This window comes from Mauremys mutica, chromosome 1 (genome assembly GCF_020497125.1).
Source record: "Mauremys mutica isolate MM-2020 ecotype Southern chromosome 1, ASM2049712v1, whole genome shotgun sequence".
Taxonomy (NCBI): domain Eukaryota; kingdom Metazoa; phylum Chordata; order Testudines; family Geoemydidae; genus Mauremys; species Mauremys mutica.
In genome coordinates, this window is record NC_059072.1 from 264,380,532 (window position 1) to 264,402,676 (window position 22,145).

The 22,145-nt window shown below is 42.2% G+C and overlaps 1 protein-coding gene across 2 annotated transcripts in view; it reads left to right on the forward strand.

Annotated features, from left to right (window-relative positions):
• Positions 1-1,645: 1,645 nt before the first annotated feature.
• The window catches only part of TMTC4 (transmembrane O-mannosyltransferase targeting cadherins 4), an 82,249-nt gene continuing 61,749 nt past the window's right edge, over positions 1,646-22,145 (forward strand). The window contains exons 1-5 of one of the 2 annotated variants that reach the window (XM_045008753.1): positions 1,646-1,959; positions 5,549-5,764; positions 11,217-11,332; positions 14,796-15,012; positions 18,092-18,179. In XM_045008753.1, the coding sequence (XP_044864688.1) occupies positions 5,603-5,764; positions 11,217-11,332; positions 14,796-15,012; positions 18,092-18,179 (583 nt within the window). In that variant the 5' untranslated portion in view covers positions 1,646-1,959; positions 5,549-5,602. Of the gene's footprint in view, positions 1,960-3,067; positions 3,187-5,548; positions 5,765-11,216; positions 11,333-14,795; positions 15,013-18,091; positions 18,180-22,145 lie in introns of those variants that run through there. The other variant, XM_045008761.1, reaches the window with a different exon arrangement.

Consider the following 22,145-nt stretch of genomic DNA (forward strand, 5'->3'; position numbering starts at 1 on the left):
CTCTGAAAACAACAAGAAAGCAGGACTAATATGTGTTGGCCAGAACCTAAAGTGCTGTAAATCAACACAGCTCCATTGACATAAATAGAGATAAGCTGATTTACACTAGCTGAGGATCTGGCCAAGGATGTGTAGGTATGTGTGGATGTGCACATCTGACCAGAGCTGATAATATTAGCAGACTTACATTGAACAAATGAAATTCTGTTTACTAAACATGGATCAAAGATGCACAGATGTATCAGTTGTGAGCAAAACAACTTGGCAAGATAAACGTCTGATATGAATGGCCCATTAGCAGACACAAATAGAGCAGCAAACAATAGTGTCAAATCCTCTTTAGAACAATATATGATATAAGATGACTCAATTGGTATAAGTCTGCCAATTGTAAGAATTTATGCAATGGGAGAAGCTGGAAATCATGTTAGCACATGCTTAAATTCTATTGATTTCAATGGGACTTAAGCATGTATTTAAAGTTAAACATATGCTTAAGCATCCTTCCTGAATTGGTGCTCTGGACATCATTAAAGCTAAAGAAGTTGAAGATATGTATAGGCAGAGTGGCTTAGATGAGTGTTGGATTTGGGGAAGTCTACAATAGTCTTGTAGGGCAATAGTCTACAAATATTTGAAGTGTTAGCACAAAGAGGGAAAGGAATTATTTTAGGTGGTTCAGTGAGGCATAACCTGGAGTAATAAGGAAAATGTAGTCTGGAAATCAATAAAATTTCCTGACAATGAATTCCATTAGACTGTAAACCTATCTTCCAAAAAAAGTGGTGTACGTCCTATTGCTTGGGATTTTGAAAAGGAACCCTAGCAAGTAGTGCTAGGGACTATCACAGATTTGGTCAAATCCCCCCTCTTGGGCTCTCACCATACTGCTGCGAGAGGATCTAACTGCTGGATCCTATGAGCTTTCTCTGCTTGAACAGAGGCCAGGCACCAGGGCCAGCTCCAGCTTTTCTGCTGCTCCAAGCAGCAAAAAAAAAAAAAAAAAAAAAAAGATGAGCGGCGGCACTTCAGCAGCAGCTAAATCGCACCGCTTCTTCGGCAGCAGTTCGGCAGCAGGTCCTCCCTCTCTTCCTCTTCGGCATCAATTTGGTGACAGCTGAAAGAGGAAGAGAGGGAATTGCTGCCAAAGACCCAGACGTGCCGCCCCGATACCAGACAGAGTGCCGCCCCTTTGAATTGACCGCCCCCAGTACCTGCTTTCTACGCTGGTGCCTGGAGCTGACCCTGCCCCTGGCTTAGGGTTCCTAGGCACAATCTCAGGGTGCAGACCCTCTTTCTAGCACACCCTCCTGGAGAAAGGAGACCTCATACATAGTCCAACAGCCCAGCCCCTGGGACCAGTGCTGATCTCCTCATACCTCCTATGTAGCTTAAACACACCCCTCCCATCTGAAGGCATCAGCCTTTTGGGTTACAGTTTACTTCTTCCAGGGCACACGAGAGGTGTAACCCATAACACAGACCACACAGAATTCGAAAACATCACTGCTCTTTTTTAATAGCGCAAGAAATGCACAGACTTATACAAAAATAACAAATCCTACACTCATTTACTGTTAAGCTTATTTTGCCCTTTTGTTTTTCCTTATCCTCCATATTGGTTTTCCTCCTTGTTGTCTTGTTGGCGCACTTTCCTTGAAATCTGCCCAGCAACAGGCACGTTGGCGGGTAGACTTCGGCAGGAAAGGTCACAAGTAAGATCTGCCTGGCAACTCTGAGCCCTGCACAGGGTACTGTCTGCCTACGTGGCAGCCCGTGCTCACGTTTCAGTTCCATCAAGAAGAGAGAAGATCATGCTGGTTCCTGCTCCTGACACCTACCTTGTTCCTGTTGGCCTCGCCGTGGTTCCTGTTTCATTGGTCTCCCGGTAGCTCCTGTCCTGTTGGTCCCATATGGCTCTGCGTGGCTCCCTGGTTCCTGTTTGGCTCCTTATGAGTGGTGAAGTAGACAGTTTATTTCATATCCTTGTAACCCACATTTGGTTAGTTTGGGGTCTAGGCGTTATGCTTCTGAGGCTGTTAACCATCCAGTTGTTTTATAAATAAAGCCCTTGTTTTATTTGTACCCTAATTATCTCTGGTCTATTTCCTTTAGAGAATCACCACAGGTGATTAGATACTGATTCAAGAGATAGAAGCTGGGGAGGGAGTCCTTTATAAAGATTGCTTCTCTCTTTGGTAAAGAATTTTCTGGTAACATTATCTGCTTTGGTTTCCTCACCACCCTGGAGCATTCTTTGGGCTGGGGAAAGTGGCACAGTAACATGGCACTCCCTAGAAGCTGGTGCCCAGGCCAGGGCACCCACTCTGATCACTTGCTCCTAGAACTGGCTCTTGTAGCAACTTTCTATATTATTATTATTGCAATGGGTTTATAACATCGTCTTCCCCAGGATCAGTGTGTGTGTAATGAGTTGGAAGAAAACTTATTTGCAAGAGGGAGAGGTGCGGTGTGAAGCAAAAGAGAAATAAACAGATGCTATTTTAAACCTTTCAATTTCCGATTGTAAACCCCTTGGGGGAAAGGCCTTCTCCTGTGCGGGCACTACAGTAATCCCCATATAAAACAAACGAGAGTGATCGATAATAAAGCAGGGCGGGAGGGGAGGCAGACCAGCGACAGTACAGCCCTGCCAGCGTGCCCGTCAGCCGCGCAGCTCGGCACACACGGGAGCAAAGGGAGCGACACACGCGGCGCCGCCCGGACAAAGGTTTTTGTGAATGAGGCGCAATCTGCAAACCGGAGGGCGGCAGCCTTGCGGGCCTGCGCAACGCCGGCTGGGCGGGCGCCGCATCCCCCCCCCCCCCGCCGCTTTGTGTGTGGAGCGAGGGGGTCGGGGGTGTGGCTCGGCGCAGCTCCCCTGCGCCCGCAGCCGGGCCAGAGCCAGCTCCGCTCACTCCGGGCCTCCCCCGCCCGCTCCGCGCCGCGTCACGGCGGCCGCCACCAATGGGCGCGGGAGGCTGCCGGGGCGGGGCGGGGAGAGGGCGGGGCGGGGACAGGCCGCGGGCCAATGGGCGGCGAGGATGTTTTCAGGGGCCGACGCCGCGCCGGCCCCTCCCCCGCCCCAGCAGCTCCGGCGGCGGCGGCGGCGGCGCCCGGGCGCGCGGAGCGGGCAGAGTTTCGCAGCCCGCGGGGAGATGCCGCTCTGGCTCCGTCTCCTGGCAGGTAAAGCTCTGCGGGGCTCCCGGAGCAGGGCCGGGCGGTGGCGCCTGCCCCGCGTGCCGCCCGCAGGGAGCGGGGCTGCCCAGGGGGGCAGGTGTCCTGTGCACCCGGGCTGGGGCATGGGGCTGGGCCGGGGCCGGGGGGGTGGCTCTGTACCTCGCCAGGTAGGGGCTGGGTTGGGCTCCTGACTTCTGCTGCAGTGGGCGGCGGAGGCAGCACGGGAACCTCGCCGGCGTTACGAACCACGCTACATCGCGTGTCATTCATGTGCCGCTGCTCCCAGGACAAAAGAAAGACACGGAGCCGCCGCGGCTACAGCTCTGGAAACGTGTGTGTGTGTGTGTGTGTGTGGCCAAAGCTTCCTGTACTTGCTAGTAGCGCTCTCTGCCCCGGTCTCATCCCACCCTTCTCCCACTCCCCTGCTGCCGCCTCCCCCAGCAGAGCCGCCCTCCTCCTCCTCCTCCTCCCCGAGAGGACAGGCTGCAGCGGGCGAGCTCCCGGCGTCTGCCTTTCCCCGCTCTGGAATGGAAACTAGGAAGGATCAAGTTTCTTGATTCCCCAAACAATGCTGGTGGCCGGCTGTGTTCTTATAGCGGGACGGTGTGTGGGTATCATCGTCTGTACAATGACAGAGGGGCGCTCATGCAGGCGGAGTACTGACTCCCTGGTTTTCTTTACCTGCATAAACAACTGATTCCATCTGAGACGGCACAGCCTCATTAATTCACAAATATCAAAGTAATCTGTTCTTGTTACAATGGAGTCTTGAGCTCTAGCAGTATGTTTAGATACGCTGCCAGCTAGTGGAATGTGGTGTTGCAAGTAATATTAAATATGCAACTTTCCTTCTACATGTAAAGGAACCCCCTAGAATGATATTTCATTAGGTGCTTTGCCACACCACACAGCAGTGAAATGTAAATATGCACTCTGACTGTACCAAAAAGGGAGCGGGTGTTGTCAGACCCCAGGTGGTACGATCCCCTGGCGTCAAGCCCACAGTGGGTCCTGTTTAAACAAACAAAACATCTGTGATGCATATGATTGTTTCTCCCCCATATTCAGGGAACATGCTTGAGTGTTTTAACAGTTCTGCTCTGCTAGATAGCTTCTTCTGAATATTTTTCTTTCTTTCCATACCATGCCACACCTGTATCTCAACAGAATTGGGTACCACAATAGAGGGCTTGAGGGGCACACCTCAGGAGCGTGTGCACACACACACACATGTACCTACACAGGTTAGGAATGTGTAGGCTATTCAAGGAACTTGTATGAGTTCCAACGGTAACATTGACAAGCTCTGCAAGCTGAACAGTTACACAGTAAGGAACTTTATCAGTTCTATTTGCCAAGCCAGTAGAGCTTGTAAACTCCACAAGACAAAAAACTCTGGACTTTTTCCTTCTTAAAATAAATAAATAAAACTAGGAGATCAGATGCAAAACCCCATCACTTAGGTTCCACAAGTTAAAATCATAAAGTCAAGAAATGCAAAACTTAAGGTTTTGACAGCATTAATAAAGCTGGGTTGCAACATGTACTTACTGTTCTTTTTCCTTATTAAATATATATTTGATATCTGCCTATTTTATCTCTCTGTTAGTAAGATGTGTATTATAAAATATGCATGACGTGCTGCATGACCTAGTGAACTTTGCAGTTAGAATCTTAAATTTGTGCTTCTTGACAAGGGTTGCCAAGCCTCCAGGATTGTCCTGGAGTCTCCAGGAATTGAAGATTGTCATGTGATGAAACTTCCAGGAATCCATCCAACCCAAACTGACAACCCTATTCTTGACTGTGCCTTTTTGAATACCAGTTGTAGGGCCTCATTCTCTAAGAACTCTATGCATGTGTTTCCTGTTGAAGTCCCTGTGAGTTCCACAGATGGAGTCCTTGCAAACTTAGGCCCTTCATGTTGCATTAACGCAGTTGTATTTGAGTTTATTGTGCCCTAACTGGTATTCATCATCCTCAAAGAACTTTACTAATCCTCACAAGGCATGTGTTTATGAAATGGGTGGTATTATCCATATTTAAAAAACAAGGAAACTTAGTCCAAAAAGTAGAGTGACTTGCCCAAGGCTTTTGAGGTAGCATGTGTCAGAGTCAGGATTATAACTCAACTCTATGCTCAGACCATAGTCAACCATGCTTTTCTACGTTTTTAAAATGTGAAATATAAAGTTATGTTCAAAGAGGTTTTAATAACATTTTAAATTTTTTTCCTTTTTACCTTAATGGATTTCAGAATTACATCTCGCTTGTGTAAGATGTCATGTTTTCCTATGCATGATTTTAATTTCTTTAAGCAAAGCTAATGGTGTTTAAATGTAATCGTACATTGCATTTTTTTTTTCAGATTTGCAACCAACATAATGCTGGAGCGCCACACTCGAAACAAGCATTTCACAGAATGGCACAATCAGAATTTAATTTGGATCATGAAATATCATGGTTTGTGCTTCCCTCTTATTGGGCTAAAATTATTGTTGGACTCATTTCCTGCATGTGTTTTGCGAACAGCTACGATGGAGATTTTGTCTTTGATGACTCTGAAGCTATCATCAATAATAAGGTTTGTATTTATTCTGACTTAAATTGTAGTAGAAAAAAATTAATTTAAACTGATACTGCCAACTTAATTAGGCCTTGACCCTTGCAAAATAAGAATTTGGGGTTGAATTTCTCCTTTTACCCCCCCCTTAAAAAGATCATTTGTCTCTGCAAAGACTTTAAAAAGTAAGCCACTACTTATGTAGATAATGCACAAAAGCTATGCATTACTGCTCACCTGTGTACTGAGGTGAAATTGGCTAGATTTGCACAATGTTTGGGCCTGATCCTGAAAACACTTGTGCACATGGATGTGTGTACATGAGACTATTTATAGACCCAGTCTTATTCCCATTAAAGTCATTGGGGGTTAGATTCACTTGGGGGATTTAGGCACCCAGTGGCGTTAGAAAATGCCAAGGAGAGGGGCAGGGCTTAATCTCGCCCCTCAAAAATGGTTAGGTCTCTTAACTCGGGATTGGAGGGAGGTGCTTTCCTCTGCTAAGGATTCACAGACATGAACCCTGTCCTGCAATTAGATATCCAAGCCAGGTCAGTCCTTGCTTGTGGAAAAATTGGAGAGTGAGAGCCCTCCACCCCATTATTGTCAATACCCTTGTGATTAGGTTACTCACCTGCGATATGGGAGATCTGGGTTCAAGACTCTGTTCCAAATCAGGATGAGTGGGGATTCAAACCTGAGTCTCCCACGGCAGGTGAGTACTCTAACGACTGGGCTATTGGGTATAAGGAGACACATGCACAGCCCCAAAAAATCCTGACCTGCTCCCTCCCAGCTGTCCTTTTTTGACCAGATCTGCTAGGCCTGCTCTGAGCAGGCCTACTGAATAGGTCCCCACATATGAGTTAGGTGGGGGAACACCTAGTCTGAGAATTCCACCAGGGTTTATTTATGGACTAAGGGACTGAGCAGTTAGGCATCATCAGGATTGAGGCTTTTTGGTGGATACTCACTAGCAAAAATTTTGGTACCTAAGGGACTTTACTGACAAACGTAGGCACCTAGGGAATTTCAACACCTCCAAGGTTAGGCAGCAGATCAGTGGGGTTTTGAGGATCTCACTGGTAACTATAATGTTGGACTTAGGTGCCTAACCACCATTTTGAGAGCCTAAATACCTTTGTGGATCTGGTCCTAGGAGTTTTACCATAGACTTCAGTGAATTCAAATTATGGTTGTTAAGATCCAGTCTAATACCCACTGAAGTCTGTGGGAGACTTTCCATTGACTCCAATGGGTGATGGATGGAAGCCAAGTGGATACAGTTACTCTTGTGCAGAAGTTGTTTGCAGGATGGGCTGATGGTGAGTTTCACTCAGCAAGAGTTCTCAAGGTTTTTCATAAGGTAAACCCGAGCCTAACATAGAGAGAGTCTCGTGGACCATCTCACTTGTAACATTCCTGTGGCAACTACAACAATTGTTTAAGTAGAAAATAATATTAAGAAAGTATTTGCTTTTTTAACAACAGTCTTTAATGCACTGCGAATCTTGTTCTTTTTGAAAAACTATTTAGCCAATCATTGCTTACATCCCTTAGCCACTTTTCAAGCTACATGATTTTAAAGTATGAATCCTAAAATAGATGGTTTAAGATGTGGTCCTGCAAGATATTGAGTGTCCTCAGTTCCTGAGATACCTCTCATGGGGACATGTAATAACTTCCAAGAGTGGGCCCTTGGGTGGGGCCTGGCCTTATTCGAATGGTCCTAGTCTGATCTAGGAGGTATGCGTGATGGAGGTGGTAAGAGAGGCACATAGAAGCAAAAAGAAAAGGAATAGATACAGATACTGTACTCTTTTAACACCAAAGAATGAAGAGAAAAATACCATAGTGGTAGCTGAAAAACCTTCTGGAAAAAATATCATCTAAAGCAGGGGTCGGCAACCTTTCAGAAGTGGTGTTGAGTCTTCATTTAGTCACTCTAATTTAAGGTTTCGCGTGCCAGTCATACATTTTAACTTTTTTAGAAGCTCTCTTTCTATAAGTCTCTAATATATAACTAAACTATTGTTGTATGTAAAGTAAATAAGGTTTTTTAAATGTTTAAGCTTCATTTAAAATTAAATTAAAATGCAGGGCCCCCCAGACCGGTGGCCAGGACCCGGGCAGTGTGAGTGCCACTGAAAATCAGCTTGCATGCCGCCTTTGGCACATGTGCTATAGGTCTTCTACCCCTGATCTATAGTATTTTTTTCACAACAGAAAGTATAAAGGTAGCTACGGCAATTTGCCTTTCAGCATCCCACCAAATTATCATTGCTTAAATAAATTTGTAGTGTACTTGAGTAAGTCATCCATACCCTAAGCTAGAAAAATGTTGGGGCGGGGGAATGTCTGCTAAATTGCAATGTAAATGCATACAAAGATTATAGAAGTGTCATTTTACAAATGCAATACAAACTTGCAGAACCAGATTTTCCCAGGAGATGTATTTGAAGGATAACGATGCAATTTCATTTTCTTAAACTGACATTTAAACCAAGGCAATGGTGGATGTAGTTTGTTTCAATGCAATTTCCACACTTGTAATCTTCCTACACTTCTCTCCAGGTTTACCTGACAAATGTTATTGTTTGTTTATCAACATGCACGCACACAAATAAAAAAGCTGTGCTAAAATTCTGGCTGCAGGCAAGGACAAGAAACTAAATCAATTACTTAAATAACCTCATTCTTACTTATTCAGCTTGCATTTGAAAATATGAAGATTTAATTTATTTCCCTATCTAAATCTTGACACACTCCTTTAGAAATTGAATGGGATTTTGGTGCCACTGAGACTTTTTAATAAAGGGGCTAGATAAATATGTAGAAATATTAAATCAGTACCAAACATGTGGAGATGAAGGGTGATGAATTGGTGGGGAGGGAAAGTACCTTAATAAAAGCTGGTTTTGTTAAGCAAGGTACTGCAGGCCATATTTTATTTTTCATGTGAAATACAGCTGATGAAGGCATTCTGTGGATCTGCTGAGCCTTGCTTTGCCAGTGTTTTCTTAGGTACCACACTATGGCCCTTTTGTTAACTTGCTAGCCCTCCCCCCACTTTCCTGTTTTAATGAAATATATGTTGTTAGTTGGCCCCGTGCCTACCGTACCATGGCACATTCAGTTATTGGATTTTTATTGGTGTTCAAGGCTGTTTTCCAGATGCTTCCTTATCATTTAAAACCACATTTTTACTGATGCACAACAATGATTTGTCTTTATTTATTTTTTTGGCAAAACAAATGGTTGGGTTAGCAGGAATTTCAGACACAATGCGTCTTTTCCGCAAACCATTATGTGGAAGAACTGACCCTTCTTCAAGTACTGCACCCTACTGTGCATAGGCTGCTGCTGATCAAATATTTAGGGATTCCTAGGTATCCACTTTCTGTTCCAATGGAGAAAATCATACATAACTTTTCAAATAGATGTAAAGTTCTTACAGTTAAGGAAAAGCAAACAATTCCTTTTTTTGTGTGTGTGTGTGTAATCCCGTGAAGGTGAACAAACTATTTTATGTAGCATTCTCCAAACTTTCAGTGCTTGATGATCAAGTTCACCACTTTTTAGCTCTGGAGAATTCAGGTCATAAGTAAGTGGAATTGAATCACAAGATATTTCTGGGTATTTTGCTTTGTCTGCTTGTTTCCTACTGAAGATAAAAAATGAACTCGGATAAAATTGTGCAAACTGTTTCCTAGCTGCAGCACTTAGAGACCAGGAAAGACTTTTTTTTTTAATAGTTCACGTTCTGTTTTATGAACATAACGATGTTGAGTACTGTTTCTTATGGTGGTTAAAAATCTCTGTTAGCACACAACAAATATATTTTGTACCTCTTGTTACAGTCTTGACATAAGAGATGGTATTCAAATCGTAATGCTTTATATTTTAAGAAATATATTAGACTTTCTAATAGCTTGGCATGTTCTATATACTGACAAGTTAATAACAAACAATTGCAATGGAAAATCAAGCTGTAAGTGGCTTGCAGCGGATCATGGAGGAAGTCTATAGAAGAGCTGAGAATTGAACTCGGGTCTCTACAGTCCATATCCAGTGTCTTAATCACATGAACATCCTTTCTCTCAGGTATAGGAATGCAATGGAGTTGCAGCCTATACATCCCTGCTGAATTCAGTGCTAAACTTGGCCCTATGTATTGGTTAATAACCCTTAGAAAGTACAGTACTTGGCTTCATGTGGTGATGGTGGAGTTATGGAGTTTTGGGTTTTTTGGTTTGTTTGGTTTGGTTTTTTTACTACTGTGTTAGTTGAATGGGAAATAAGGTGAGCTATAATTTATTGCACCCATAGTACCAGTTCTCCTATTGAACTTATTCTTTTGGTAGTGATATCTCACTCTTAGGTGCTCTCATGGTTTTGGATCAAACTAAGGGCACATTTTGCTTTCATTTATATCCCATGAGGTTCCACTAACATAAATCAGAGCAGAATTTGGCATGCTGCGTGTGTGGAGGAGAGGTATGGGAGCTCGGTGGAAGTAAGGTGGCCTTCTCAGCAGAGCAGCTTCAATTATTGATGAATATGAAGCATGCTGTGCTGCTGCACAGAAATTTCTCAGAGGCTGTGTAGATATATCTATATATAAAAACATATTTTTAAAGGGCTGCCTTTATGTCCATATGTGTTCTTCAGATTTTCACATAGTCTCCTATGGCACCATTTACAGTTGAAATAATCAAAATTACTTCCTTATCACCTTAGTTATGAGATTAAGCAAACTGTACACTTCCATTTTGTAATTGTTTTTAAAAAGTGTGATTTTATTTTTCCTTCATGATGGTACCTAAGAAATTCCTTTCCTAACTATTACTATGAATCTTCTTGTAGAGCGGTACATAGAGGAACTTGCTGATAGGTTTGATATGTCAGAAGCAAAGAGTGCTAGTTGAGTGGTGTTATGTGAAAGTTAAGGAAGCCACCCAACAGGATTTTAAAAAGAGCTAATCACTGGTTGCCATCTTTAGTCTTTACTGTATATCTTTCTTGCTTTCATTAATGGTTCTCCTACTGGTGCTAGTGGAAAAATGGCAATTTTACAACAGCTTGTGTTGTTCCTATTTCCAAAGATCCTAGCTCTGAAATAAGATATTGTACAAAAATAGATATTTTAATACATTTTACACGAGAGCTGTTGAGTCAGAACATCAACTGGTGGAAATCAGCATAGCTCCATTGAAATTCATGAAAATATGCTGATTTATGCCATATGAGGATCTAGTCCACAATAATTAAAGGAATACAAGAGGGTATTGAAAAGGCTTGGAACTATCGATCAGGTTTCAGTAGCCAGTCACTAAAAGACTTGATAGAAAGTGTTGTCTATAAAATATGGTCATGGTGGTGGCCATTTGCTTTGTATGTAACTGGTCTCTTTCCAACTGCTTTAACTAAACTGAAATGTTAACAATGTGGTGCTAAACGTGTGTTCTTTCAGGACCTCAGAGCAGAAACTCCACTTGGTGACCTGTGGCATCATGACTTTTGGGGTGGCAAACTCAGCAGCAATACCAGCCACAAATCATATCGACCACTTACTGTCCTGACTTTCAGGTGAGACCTGGTGCCGTTCCCATAGTACTGCGTTTGGAGGTTTATTTTGTTAACTGACTTTTTTTGTTTTGGAAAATAAGAGACTTTGAGGGAAGTGAAATCTCTGATGCAACTTATTTGCAGTACAGCTACTACCTTGCTTAACTCCAAAGACCTGAGCGTGCAATAAGCTCCATGCAGGTGAACTCCCACGTCCCACAGCTTGTTGCAGGTTCGGAACCAAAGGGTGAAATTCACCCTTATGCAGAGGGCCAGCATAAGGGATTTAATTGATGCATAGACCTCGTGTTGGTGCTCTGCATAAGGGTAAATTCTGCCCAGTAGGAAGAAAAGTGGAGCCTGGATAGATGAGAACATTATTCATAATTGTTTATATAATATAAATTATATAATACTTCCTACTTAAATTTACCCCAGAGTCACGTTTAATATACCAAGAAAAGTATCCCTACCTCAGATTCTGTAATTGTCTTTTTTTTCTCTTTAATCACTGTAATGTCTGAGCAGCTTCCACAAATTATCAGTTTAAGGTCTGAAGACCCTTCTATGATCTAAACCAGTTTTCTCCCTTTCGCTCAATTTCTTCTTCCCTTCTTTTTCCTATGGCAAGAGGTGCTGTGATATTAAACAGTAAGAATGTAGCTAGAGAAATATATTCATGTCACCAGAACCCTTTGGTGTAAGTAGACTGAACTGTATACATCCTGGTTGATGTATACATAGATTAAAAAACGAAACAAAGCTAAGTGCCCAGTTTTGTGTTTATCAATCTATCTTAAGTATATATAGAACATCAATAATAGTAGCTTCTAATCTAGGTGCTAAAATGCAGTGAGATAAGTATAAAACTAAACAAAAATGGGCTCTGTTCTCATTTTCCTGGGGTTTGGTTGCATTTTGATCTCTGCCCATCTACTCTAACCTCAGCTTGACAGTTTGTTTTTTAACTACTCACCCCGTCCTCCCTCTGATTCAGTTTTAATATACACCTCTACCCTGATATAACGCGCCTCGATATAACACAAATTCGGATATAATGCGGTAAAGCAGCGCTCCGGTGGGGCGGGACTGCACACTCTGGTGGATCAAAGCAAGTTCGATATAACGCGGTTTCACCTATAACATGGTAAGATTTTTTTTTACTCCAAAGGACAGCGTTATATCGGGGTAGAGGTGTACTTTCCTGCTATGTATTAATGTATCTTTGTACATATATTTTTGCTTTCTTATAATAGCTGTACTGGAGGCAGCGTGGTTCAGTGAATAGAGCACAGGTCTGGGCATCAGTAGAACTGGGTTCTTTTCCCTGCTCTGCCACTGACTTGCAAAGTGATCTTGGGCAAGTCACTTTGCTTCTTTGTGCCTCTGTTTCCACACCCAGCCTTGTTCTTGTCCATTTAGGTCGTAGGCTCTTTGGGGCAAGGGCCATGGGACTTTCTCACAATGGCTAGATTGTAGAAGTTCACAGTTTACAGTCTACGTGGGGATGGGGCGGGGGGTGGATGTAGCTGCACTGTCCTAGAAGCGGACCAGGGAGACTGAGTTTCATCCGTACACCCCATTTGCCTGGGAAAGGAGTAAGTAACTTCACCCTTGTCATGGAGCTGCTTACTGCATGCTGTGAGCCTGGCCAGCCACTCCCCCTGGTGAGTAAAGGGGGCAGATCCAGGACTCCTCCCCACTCACTTGCTCTCAGCGGGGAGTATTGGGCAAGTATTCCCCTGCTCAATCTGTGACTCCAACTGTAATGGTGAGAGAAGGGTCTGCATGGGACCTTACTTCCCTTTCCTCCCCTGCATGGTCAAGGAAGGGCTGTGACCATGAACTATGGGGTCCAATCTCAGTCCAGTCTAGGCACCACGGTAATACAAATACAAATAATGTAAATGTCTGGGTGTTTGAAATGCCTATTACAGGCTTCCAGATATTGCATAAAACATACATTATAAAATGATTCCTTTCCTCCTGCGGCCTCTGAAGCTCATTCTGACTCCAGTAACACCCTGGTTAATTTAAACCGAAAACCTACGCACAAGTATTTAAAAATCTGAAACCGTAGAGGAACACGTGGAGGTAGCCAGTAAAATGCTATTTCCTCAAGCAAGAAATTGGCCTTCCCTAACTCCCTTAAGACTTTGCTTTTATGTGTATTACACATTTATAACAGGTTAGATCATCATATTGAACTCCACTTAAGCCAGATGCAGGTTGGATAGACATACTAGGTGAAATTCATTATCTAAATTAAGTTTCTGTATGTTTTTAGCATATTGCTTGTATTATACAGAAAATTGTGGTACACTTTTTCCCCTTCAGCTTTCCTACCCAGAATAAGCACCTACACTGAACCTTTATCCAAACAGCCTGACCAGTACTAATTCCCTCTCTCACCTCTCCAGCCTACTTTCCTGACCTCTTTCCACCTGCACTCCCTTCCCTGTCCCCGAAAGAATGCTGCTTCCACATACACCTTTAAATAATAATTATGTTGTGCGTTTTCCTTGTGCAAAATCCTAAAGTACATCACTTAACTGTATGTATAGAGCACCACGGAAATGCAACCACCACTGGAGTGGAGAGTGAAAACCCAGCAGTGAGTAGGCCATACACACTGGAAAAAATTTGGCCAAGGATCCTGTGACAAATCTTTTTTTTTTTTTTTTTTAAACTGAAAGCTTCATGGGATCTTTAGTGTCTATGCAAGTCAGTTAGGACCTTAGTATGTGAGTGGTGTGGACTTTTTTTTTTAAACATTTATTTTAAGGTACACCTCTACCTTGATATAACGCTGTCCTCGGGAGCCAAAAAATCTAACCTTGTTATATCAAACTTACTTTGATCCGCCAGAGCGTACAGCCCCGTCCCTCCGGAGCACTGCTTTACCGCGTTATATCCGAATTTGTGTTATATCAGGTCGCATTATATTGGGGTAGAGGTGTATAATCTGAAAGAACAGTCTCGTATTACACCATCCTTCCTGCTTGCACCCCCAGGAACATTCATGTGCACATACTATCTCTGAAGTTCAAAGATGCCCTCCAGGAGATTGGGCTGCTTTTCTGCAGGACTCTCCAACTTTCTAATTTTACACAGGGTTGCATCCCAGAGCACTACTAGAACATGCAACTTTAAAGTTATGGCACCAACTGAGAAGCAGCCACAGTCGCTGTTTCCCATTTGGGATCTTGTAAAGGTAGTGGTCGTGCAAATTGGCACTGGTGTGAAGGTATGGATGTTATTCCGTAGGGAAATCCTCTGGGAAAGGATCAGGGCCTGGTAGCTGCAGGCTAGGAGTCAGAACCATGGTAAGGTGGGTGTGTTAGATATTATTTAAAATGTACTTTTAATATTAAGCTTCTCGTGCAGTGGCTACTACTCTTTCTTCAGGAGTGTTTAGTTTTTCTTTCCAGTGTCTCCAAGCTCTCCTCTGACTCTTAATCTCAATGTTTTTGTTTTTGTGTAGATTTAATTACCTTTTTGCTGGAGGCTTTCACCCAGTGGGTTTTCATGTCATCAATATAATACTGCATTGTGCTATCTCTGTATTAATGGTTGATGTCTTCTCGATATTATTGGGTGGGCTGCAATACAGCAGTAAAGGAAGAAGGCTATACCTTGCTCCAAAAGCATCTCTTCTAGCTGCTTCACTGTTTGCTGTGCATCCAGTGCATACTGAATGTGTAAGTACCTAATACTTATATCTTTGTATAATGTTTTATATCTCCAAAGTTCCTGACCAACGCTAATTAATCCTGGAACATTCCTATAAGTTGCACACTGTATCTGTCATTACTACCCAGAGTATCTATTGTTACAGCTTTGCATGTATTACATTGAGAATCATGTAATATTATGGTTAATATGCTCACAAGTTAGTGCTTCTTCAGAGCAAGTCACTATTTAGGGCAAAAAAGGTAAAGTACAATAGATAAACACTATTCTTTCAGGCCATCCATCTTTAGTTAGTGGATAAAGAATACATTGCTGGACATGCTATCTCATGAACAGTAGAGGAGAGGCATGAATAAACTGCATGCCAGGGCTTAATCACTGTTAATTCCTTTCTTTGCTTTACATAAAGTGGAGTCTCAACTAGGAGCAGGGAGGTTATATGGCCTCTGTGTTTGGCACTGGTGCAGCAACTCCTGGAACACAGTGTCCAGTTCTGGTGCTTGCAGTTCAAAAAAGATGTTGATAAATTAGAGAGGGTTCTGAACTGAGCCATGCTAGAGATTAAAGGACTGGAAAACAAGTCATATGGCAATAGACGCAAGAGCTCAATCTATTTAGTTTAACACAGTGAAGGTTAAGGGACTGACTTGATTAGTCTGCAATAAAAATACAAAACAAAAATTTGATAATGGGCACTTTAATCTAGCAGAAAAAGGAATAACAAAGTCCAGTGGCTGAAAGTTGAAGCTAGATAAATTCAGACTGAACTAAAGTGCACATTTTTAACAGCGAGGGTCAATAACCTTCGGAACAATTAACCAAGAGTTGTGTTGGATTCTCTGTTAATGGGAATATTTTAATTAAAAACTGGATGGTTTTTCTAAAAGAGAAGCTTTTTAGTTCAACAGTAGTTATTGGACTTAAGGAGGAATTAATTCAAGGAAGCCCTATGGCCTGTGTTAGGCAAGAGGTCAGATTAGATAATCACAAATGGTACCTTCTGACCTTAAAATTCCTGAATATTCATAATCCAACAGGAGGCATTTTAACTGCCTTTCCATTGTAAATTATTAAAGAGTTTTAATTCTAACGTTCAGTGTGTGCCCTAGAAGTAAGTGCTCTTAAGTTTGGTACACATTTTCCATACATAGCAAAGGGATTTACTCCACCACTTGAGCCAGATCCTTGGCCCTGCTCCATCCCTTTTGCACAATGCTGATGGTGAAAAAGAAAGGGACAGCTATATTAAACAGCCTGCTGGGGAATTGCTGTTGTGCAGGGGGATCCTTATGTACAGAGCTCTACATCAGGCTTTCCTGTCCCCCACCCTTCGTAAGAGGTGTGACCGGAGCATTCTGCATTTCGGCAATCTAGAGAACCGTGGCTACCAGTGTAAAGTTATGTGAGGGTGAAGAGTGCTCTTGGCTGTCCCAAAGACCAGATGTAGGGCAAAAATGTGGTGGAGAGCGCAGCTTCTGTGCACCTGGGAATCCGTGAAATCTTAGTGCAGCCTGAACAATAGAATTACTGCCTAGTCCTTGATAATATAAACTATTACACATTTGTTTAAATTGGGCTCTAAATGTTACTAAGGCCCCAATTCTGCAAGCTAATCTGCATGGGCTCAGGGGGTCTGTTTGTATATATGAGCTTGCAGGATTGGGAACTATAAAATTTGTTTATATTTTGGAAAGAAGAACCTAGCATGCTGAAAATAAACATGCCTTTTCTTAGATCAGATGGTGCACAGATGTACTTAATCTGCTAAACAATGAATTATAAATCTTTTACACTCAATATTTTTAACTGTAACAATCAAGACATTGTGTGCTTCCAGCACATACATGAATGCGTTTCTCACCCCTCAAATAGCACCTCCCAGGAGGCTGAAAACTCAGTTGCTTTGAAATCATGACAACCCGTCTCTGAAATTAGATGGCAAGTTTTGACACATGGTAACTGTGAAGAGTTTGTCACTTCCCTGTTTTGATTTTTGGTATGTTCAAAACCAAGGAATTTTAAAGCTTTCATATGTAAAATGGATATTGAAAAGTTTCGTCTTGGTAATGTCTGAAGATAAAATTTGTTATGTCAGTATGATTTTTCTGAGTAGCAGGTAAGTACTTCTGCTGTATAGTTTTGTCTCTTAAAAAACAAAATGTGTTGAATTCTTCCTGTTCAAACATGAGTTATTAAAATATTACCTGTTGCATGGATTTGATAGCTAGTTTGATTGTAAAATTAAAACTGTGTGTTGCCTTGAGACCAGAGGCTGTGGGCCTGATCCTGTGCCTCTGTCTCACACAGAGTGCTGTTGAAGTCAATAAGACAGTAGGTATTAGAGGACCAGGCCCTTTGCTGTAACACATTGATGTTTATTTCTAGAATTGATTCTTTGTGTCATTAGCTGATAACAGTTCCTGAAACAGAACAGCACTTTGACTTTCACCTTCAAAGCGCATTACAGCCATTGAGTTAATCCTCACAACACGCTTATGAGGTAGAGAAATACTATTATCCTTAATTTACAAATAGAGAAACTGAGGCAGGGTTAAGTGGCTTGTCCAAAGCCACACAGGGGTTCTTTCAGATCTGGAATTAGAATTCAGCAGTTTCTTTCCCAAAGGCCTGAATTAAAAGCTCGTTTGAAATCGAGGGGATCTTTCCATTGACTCCAGTGGGCTTTCGATCAGTCTCCTGGTCCTGCACTCAAACCGCTAGACCTTTCAGCTCTCGAAAATTCTATTTAAGTGATGCAGTTTACTCATTTGAGAGTAACACAGTCTTGCTCTAGAGTCTGCATTTCACTCTGAGCCCTGTGCTTTGCCCAAGAGAAGACTAGAGAACTCCAGTGAGGCAAGTGGGGGTGGCGTCTTCTGTCAACAAACAAATATTCCTCCAAAATCAGGGAAAATGCCCAGGGTCCTATAAAGTTTATTAAAACAATTTACAGAAATGAAAGTGACACAAAATGTTATGTCCGTTTCATATTTTCAGTGAATTATATTTCTACGTTTTCTCACATATCAAAAATATTTTTTAAAGAAAAAACAAAGTAAATCCTTTTTTCTTTTTCTTTTTTCAAAGGTTGCAGGGATTGTTGGCAGAGCAGACCTGCTGTGTGCCCTGTTCTTTTTGTTGTCTTTCCTTGGCTACTGTAAAGCCTTTAGAGAAAGTAAGCATTATGTTTGCCTCTTTTGTGTAATTCATTATTTTTATTCACAGCCTCTGTAAAGTACAGTAAACTAAACCATCAGCTTGACATGAGCTATTTTTACTGCTGTTTAAATTATCAGGAAATACAGAAGATCTATTTTAACAGGTACATGCCACTAGAGGAAATGGGAGAAACTCTATACCTGACTCCTGTTGTACATTACATTAGAGACACATTTTATGTAAAAGATTTGTTTTGTAACAGGGCTTATTTGTTATGAACATAAAGGAATAAATCAGTTTAAACCGATGTATCTCTGGGTATAAATTGACAGGCTAACTTTCCAATTTTAATCTTTTTGGCATGCTTGTCAACATTATGCTGGGATTGTTTACGCAGGAATGAACTTTATAAGCCCTACTTGTATTTTAAAATACAGCCAAGTCCTGCTCACTTTGCTTACGTGACTAGTCCCTCTGAATTCAGTGGAAGTGCTTGGTCATTTACCCCCTTTTTGACCCAAGTGCGTAACTAAGGTTCAGAGTCCTGGAAATGTTCCGTTTCGGAGAAAAGGTTGATGATGGAGTCTATTTTTTTTTGACGCAATGTTGGTACGTGCCTTTCTAAATACACAAATCCTGCTTGTTCAAATGTAGGAGGAGACAAGGGCAAAAGACGTTTCTTAGCTTATGGGCCCAACCTTATTGTCAGCCAGCACTCTTATCCAGACTACTGCTACTCCTCTTGGGGTCATACCATGCTTATAGGCTTCACCTTGGATTTCTTCAGGTGCTCTTTCTTTTTTTCTCTCTTTCTTTCTGTCCTGTTTTGCTTTCTCTCTCACATACACTCTCCCCTTACGCAAAACAATACTCAGCAAAACTCCCTGTGCTCATGCTATCGAGGACTCCTGGGCAGGTTCATATAACCCTTTTTTCTTAGCTGCAGGTTTGTGATTAATATATCATTACAGTTATGTTAATTGATGGGTGCAAATGCACCCTCCAATCTCAAGGTTTTAACTCAACTTAGAACAAGGTTTCAGTAAGCTCATAACATGTTTAAGGTGTACTGAATTTGGCCCATAGGCTTTAGTTCACAGCACCTGTATTATTTTAACATGCATAGACCTTTCAGAGACACTCTTCCAAGTGAGCTCTGCTGTGGTATTTGATCTGGAAGAAATTTGGTGGTACAGATACTTTGCTTTGAGAAAATATCTTGGGGCCCTATTTAACAGAGGTGTCTAAAAAAAATTACATTGTCTGATCATGAAGTTATACATATGTGTACAGAGCATTGAAAATCTGGCTATAGCATCTTAATGTGCCTCTGCCAGAAATGTGGGTGGGGTTAGGGCCCTATCTAGTGGCTCTGTGAGTGCTGTGGTAGAAGAACTTTGTTATAATACTTCTCTAAGATACGATAGACTACTGGCCACATAAATGATTTTTAATGGCTGCTGTTCACTTCTAAATGTTTGTGTAGCTAGTGACTATGCCAACTAAACTGAGCTTAATCAAGAAACTCTACACCATCATGCTCACAATGAATAGTCCAGACACCATCTTGTATTTTCTATTTACTTCTCTCGCTACATATTTGTGTCAGAAAAGGTCATTGGAGGTTTTTAAAAACAAGTTAAACACCTGTCAGGGATCATCTAGGTATACTTAATCCTGCCTCTGTGTGGGGGATGGGGTAGATGACCTCTTGAGGTCCCTTCCAGATCTACATTTATGTGATTCTATATGCTATATTTCCCTGCAATCACTCTATACTAAATCAAATAAATTAAAGACAACTTTGTGCATGCAATAAGACCCTATATGAGACTTGTCTGCCAGTTTGTTGATGCTGGTAGATATGTGGCAGAGGTAGAACGCCACTAGAAGAACACAGGAACAAAAAATTAGCATGACTCTTGGAGCCTTTTTAAAATAACAATTTTACTATGATGAGTAGACTGAAAATTATTGAAAAGAATCTTTAGGCTCTGATCCTACATATTCTGAATATTTGTGCAATACAAAAAGACTAGCCAGGCTGTTTTAAGAAGCCTTGGTTACTTTATTAGCCACCTTGTGCAGAAACCTCTGGCCAGCGATGTAGTGGAGGAACCCTTCAATGTGTAGAAGGATGTACAGAGTACTGCTTGGACAATCTATTGGAAACAATGAATTGCAGACAACTGTCTTTATGGTACTACTGACAGGAGAAATAAAAAGTAAAGCTGGAGAAAAATTCCATGAAAGAAACAGTCTCATCTTTCCTTAACCTCATCCTGGTCCCTTGAGGTCATAAGATGGGAACTCTGTTTTCTGAAGAAATGTCTTGTGGTGGGCATGGGGCTAATCTTTGAAAATGCTGACTCTTGTGCTTTTAGCAGACTCCTATAGAGTACTTAAAACAGTGTGTTGTGTGGGACAGATGTGGCATTACATCAATACTAGTGACCTAAGAACATTCAGCGTTAACAGATATAGTTATTCTTTATTAAGCTGGTTTATCAGGGAAAGCCCAATCTCCCTGCCTTTTATCTTCCAGGCCAATTCAGCTCTCCCAAAGTTCATAATGGCCCTCACCACACCACCTTTGGCACTGTTTGGGGAAAGCAACCGAGGATTTCTTCATGCCCAAGAATTGTATCCAAGCTTTCTGCTCATGGCTCTCCCAAAATCTGAATTCAGTTGCCTTCTCCTAGGAGCCTTTCATAACTGCCTCAGCTCATATATCACAGATTCAGTCTGGGGAGTCATAAATGAGGGAATATTTGTTAAAGATGTAGTGAGATACTGTGGAAAGCAGTAGCAGGCCGCATGGAAGTTGGCAGGAGGAGCACAGGTGCAAGAGGGTGCTCCCCCCTTCCAGGTTACACACATGTTGGCACAGGCTGGTTCTGTTCTTAAAGCGGAGTTCTAGTCTGAAAAGTGACTGTAAAATGCCACTGTATGCTTTGGTGTTTGACTGACTTTCAGAACAAATGTAGTTTTTGTAAGGAAAAAGATGTGGGTTCCACTTCTCCCTCACCAAATATCCCTGCAAACTCAGCCTCCTTAGACTCAAGTTGGGTTCCTTCTTTCCGCACACCTTCGCCACTAATAAAGATGACCCAATTAGGCCCTCGGTGATACTTGTGGACCCATTGCCTTAGTGGGTTTTCACAGTGATCAGAGTCTGTGAACAATTCTGCTGATATGCCAGCTGCACAAGTGTGTGTGTACCCTGGGGGTCAGGCACATTTGTGCAGCCAGTGCTTTAGCATCCACTGCAGTGTCCTCGCTTCTTTTTTTAACAGAGATAGCTAGCGTACAGCTAGTGCTGCAGCTGAACTGCAAATCACACTACTGGCTGCAGTATAGACATCCCCTTAACTGTGATGGTTCTGCAGGGCATGCAGGAGTAAAAATCCATAAAAACATTTTTTGTCTCCAAGGTAAGCGCATATGACTGACTATTTAGAAAGAACAGACCTGTTAAGCAATAAGATGTCTTTTTTACATTTTTGGGAGTCAGACCTGAAAAGGTCCAGAGAGGAAGCTGGCACTGCCAGGGAGGGGTGAAGTATCGAAGCTGTTCCAGGGGTGCAGGAAAGCAGGAGAAGTTGTCAACCTGGAAAACTTTCAGGAGAGAAGAATGTTTTTTGCAGTTTGTTATATTCTAGCACGCTTGTCTAGTTTGGTTTACTTTTGACTTTTGTCTGGATTATAGACTCGTAGACTTTAAGGTCAGAAGGGACCATTATGATCATCTAGTCTGACCTCCTGCACAATGCAGGCCACAGAATCCCACCCATCCACTTCTGTAACAAACCCCTAGCCTATGTCTGAGTTATCGAAGTCCCCAAATTGCGGTTTGAAGACCTCAAGCTGCAGAGAATCCTCCAGAAAGTGACCCGTGCCCCATGCTGCAGAGGAAGGCGAAAAACCTCCAGGGCCTCTGCCAATCTGCCCTGGAGGAAAATTCCTTCCCGACCCCAAATAT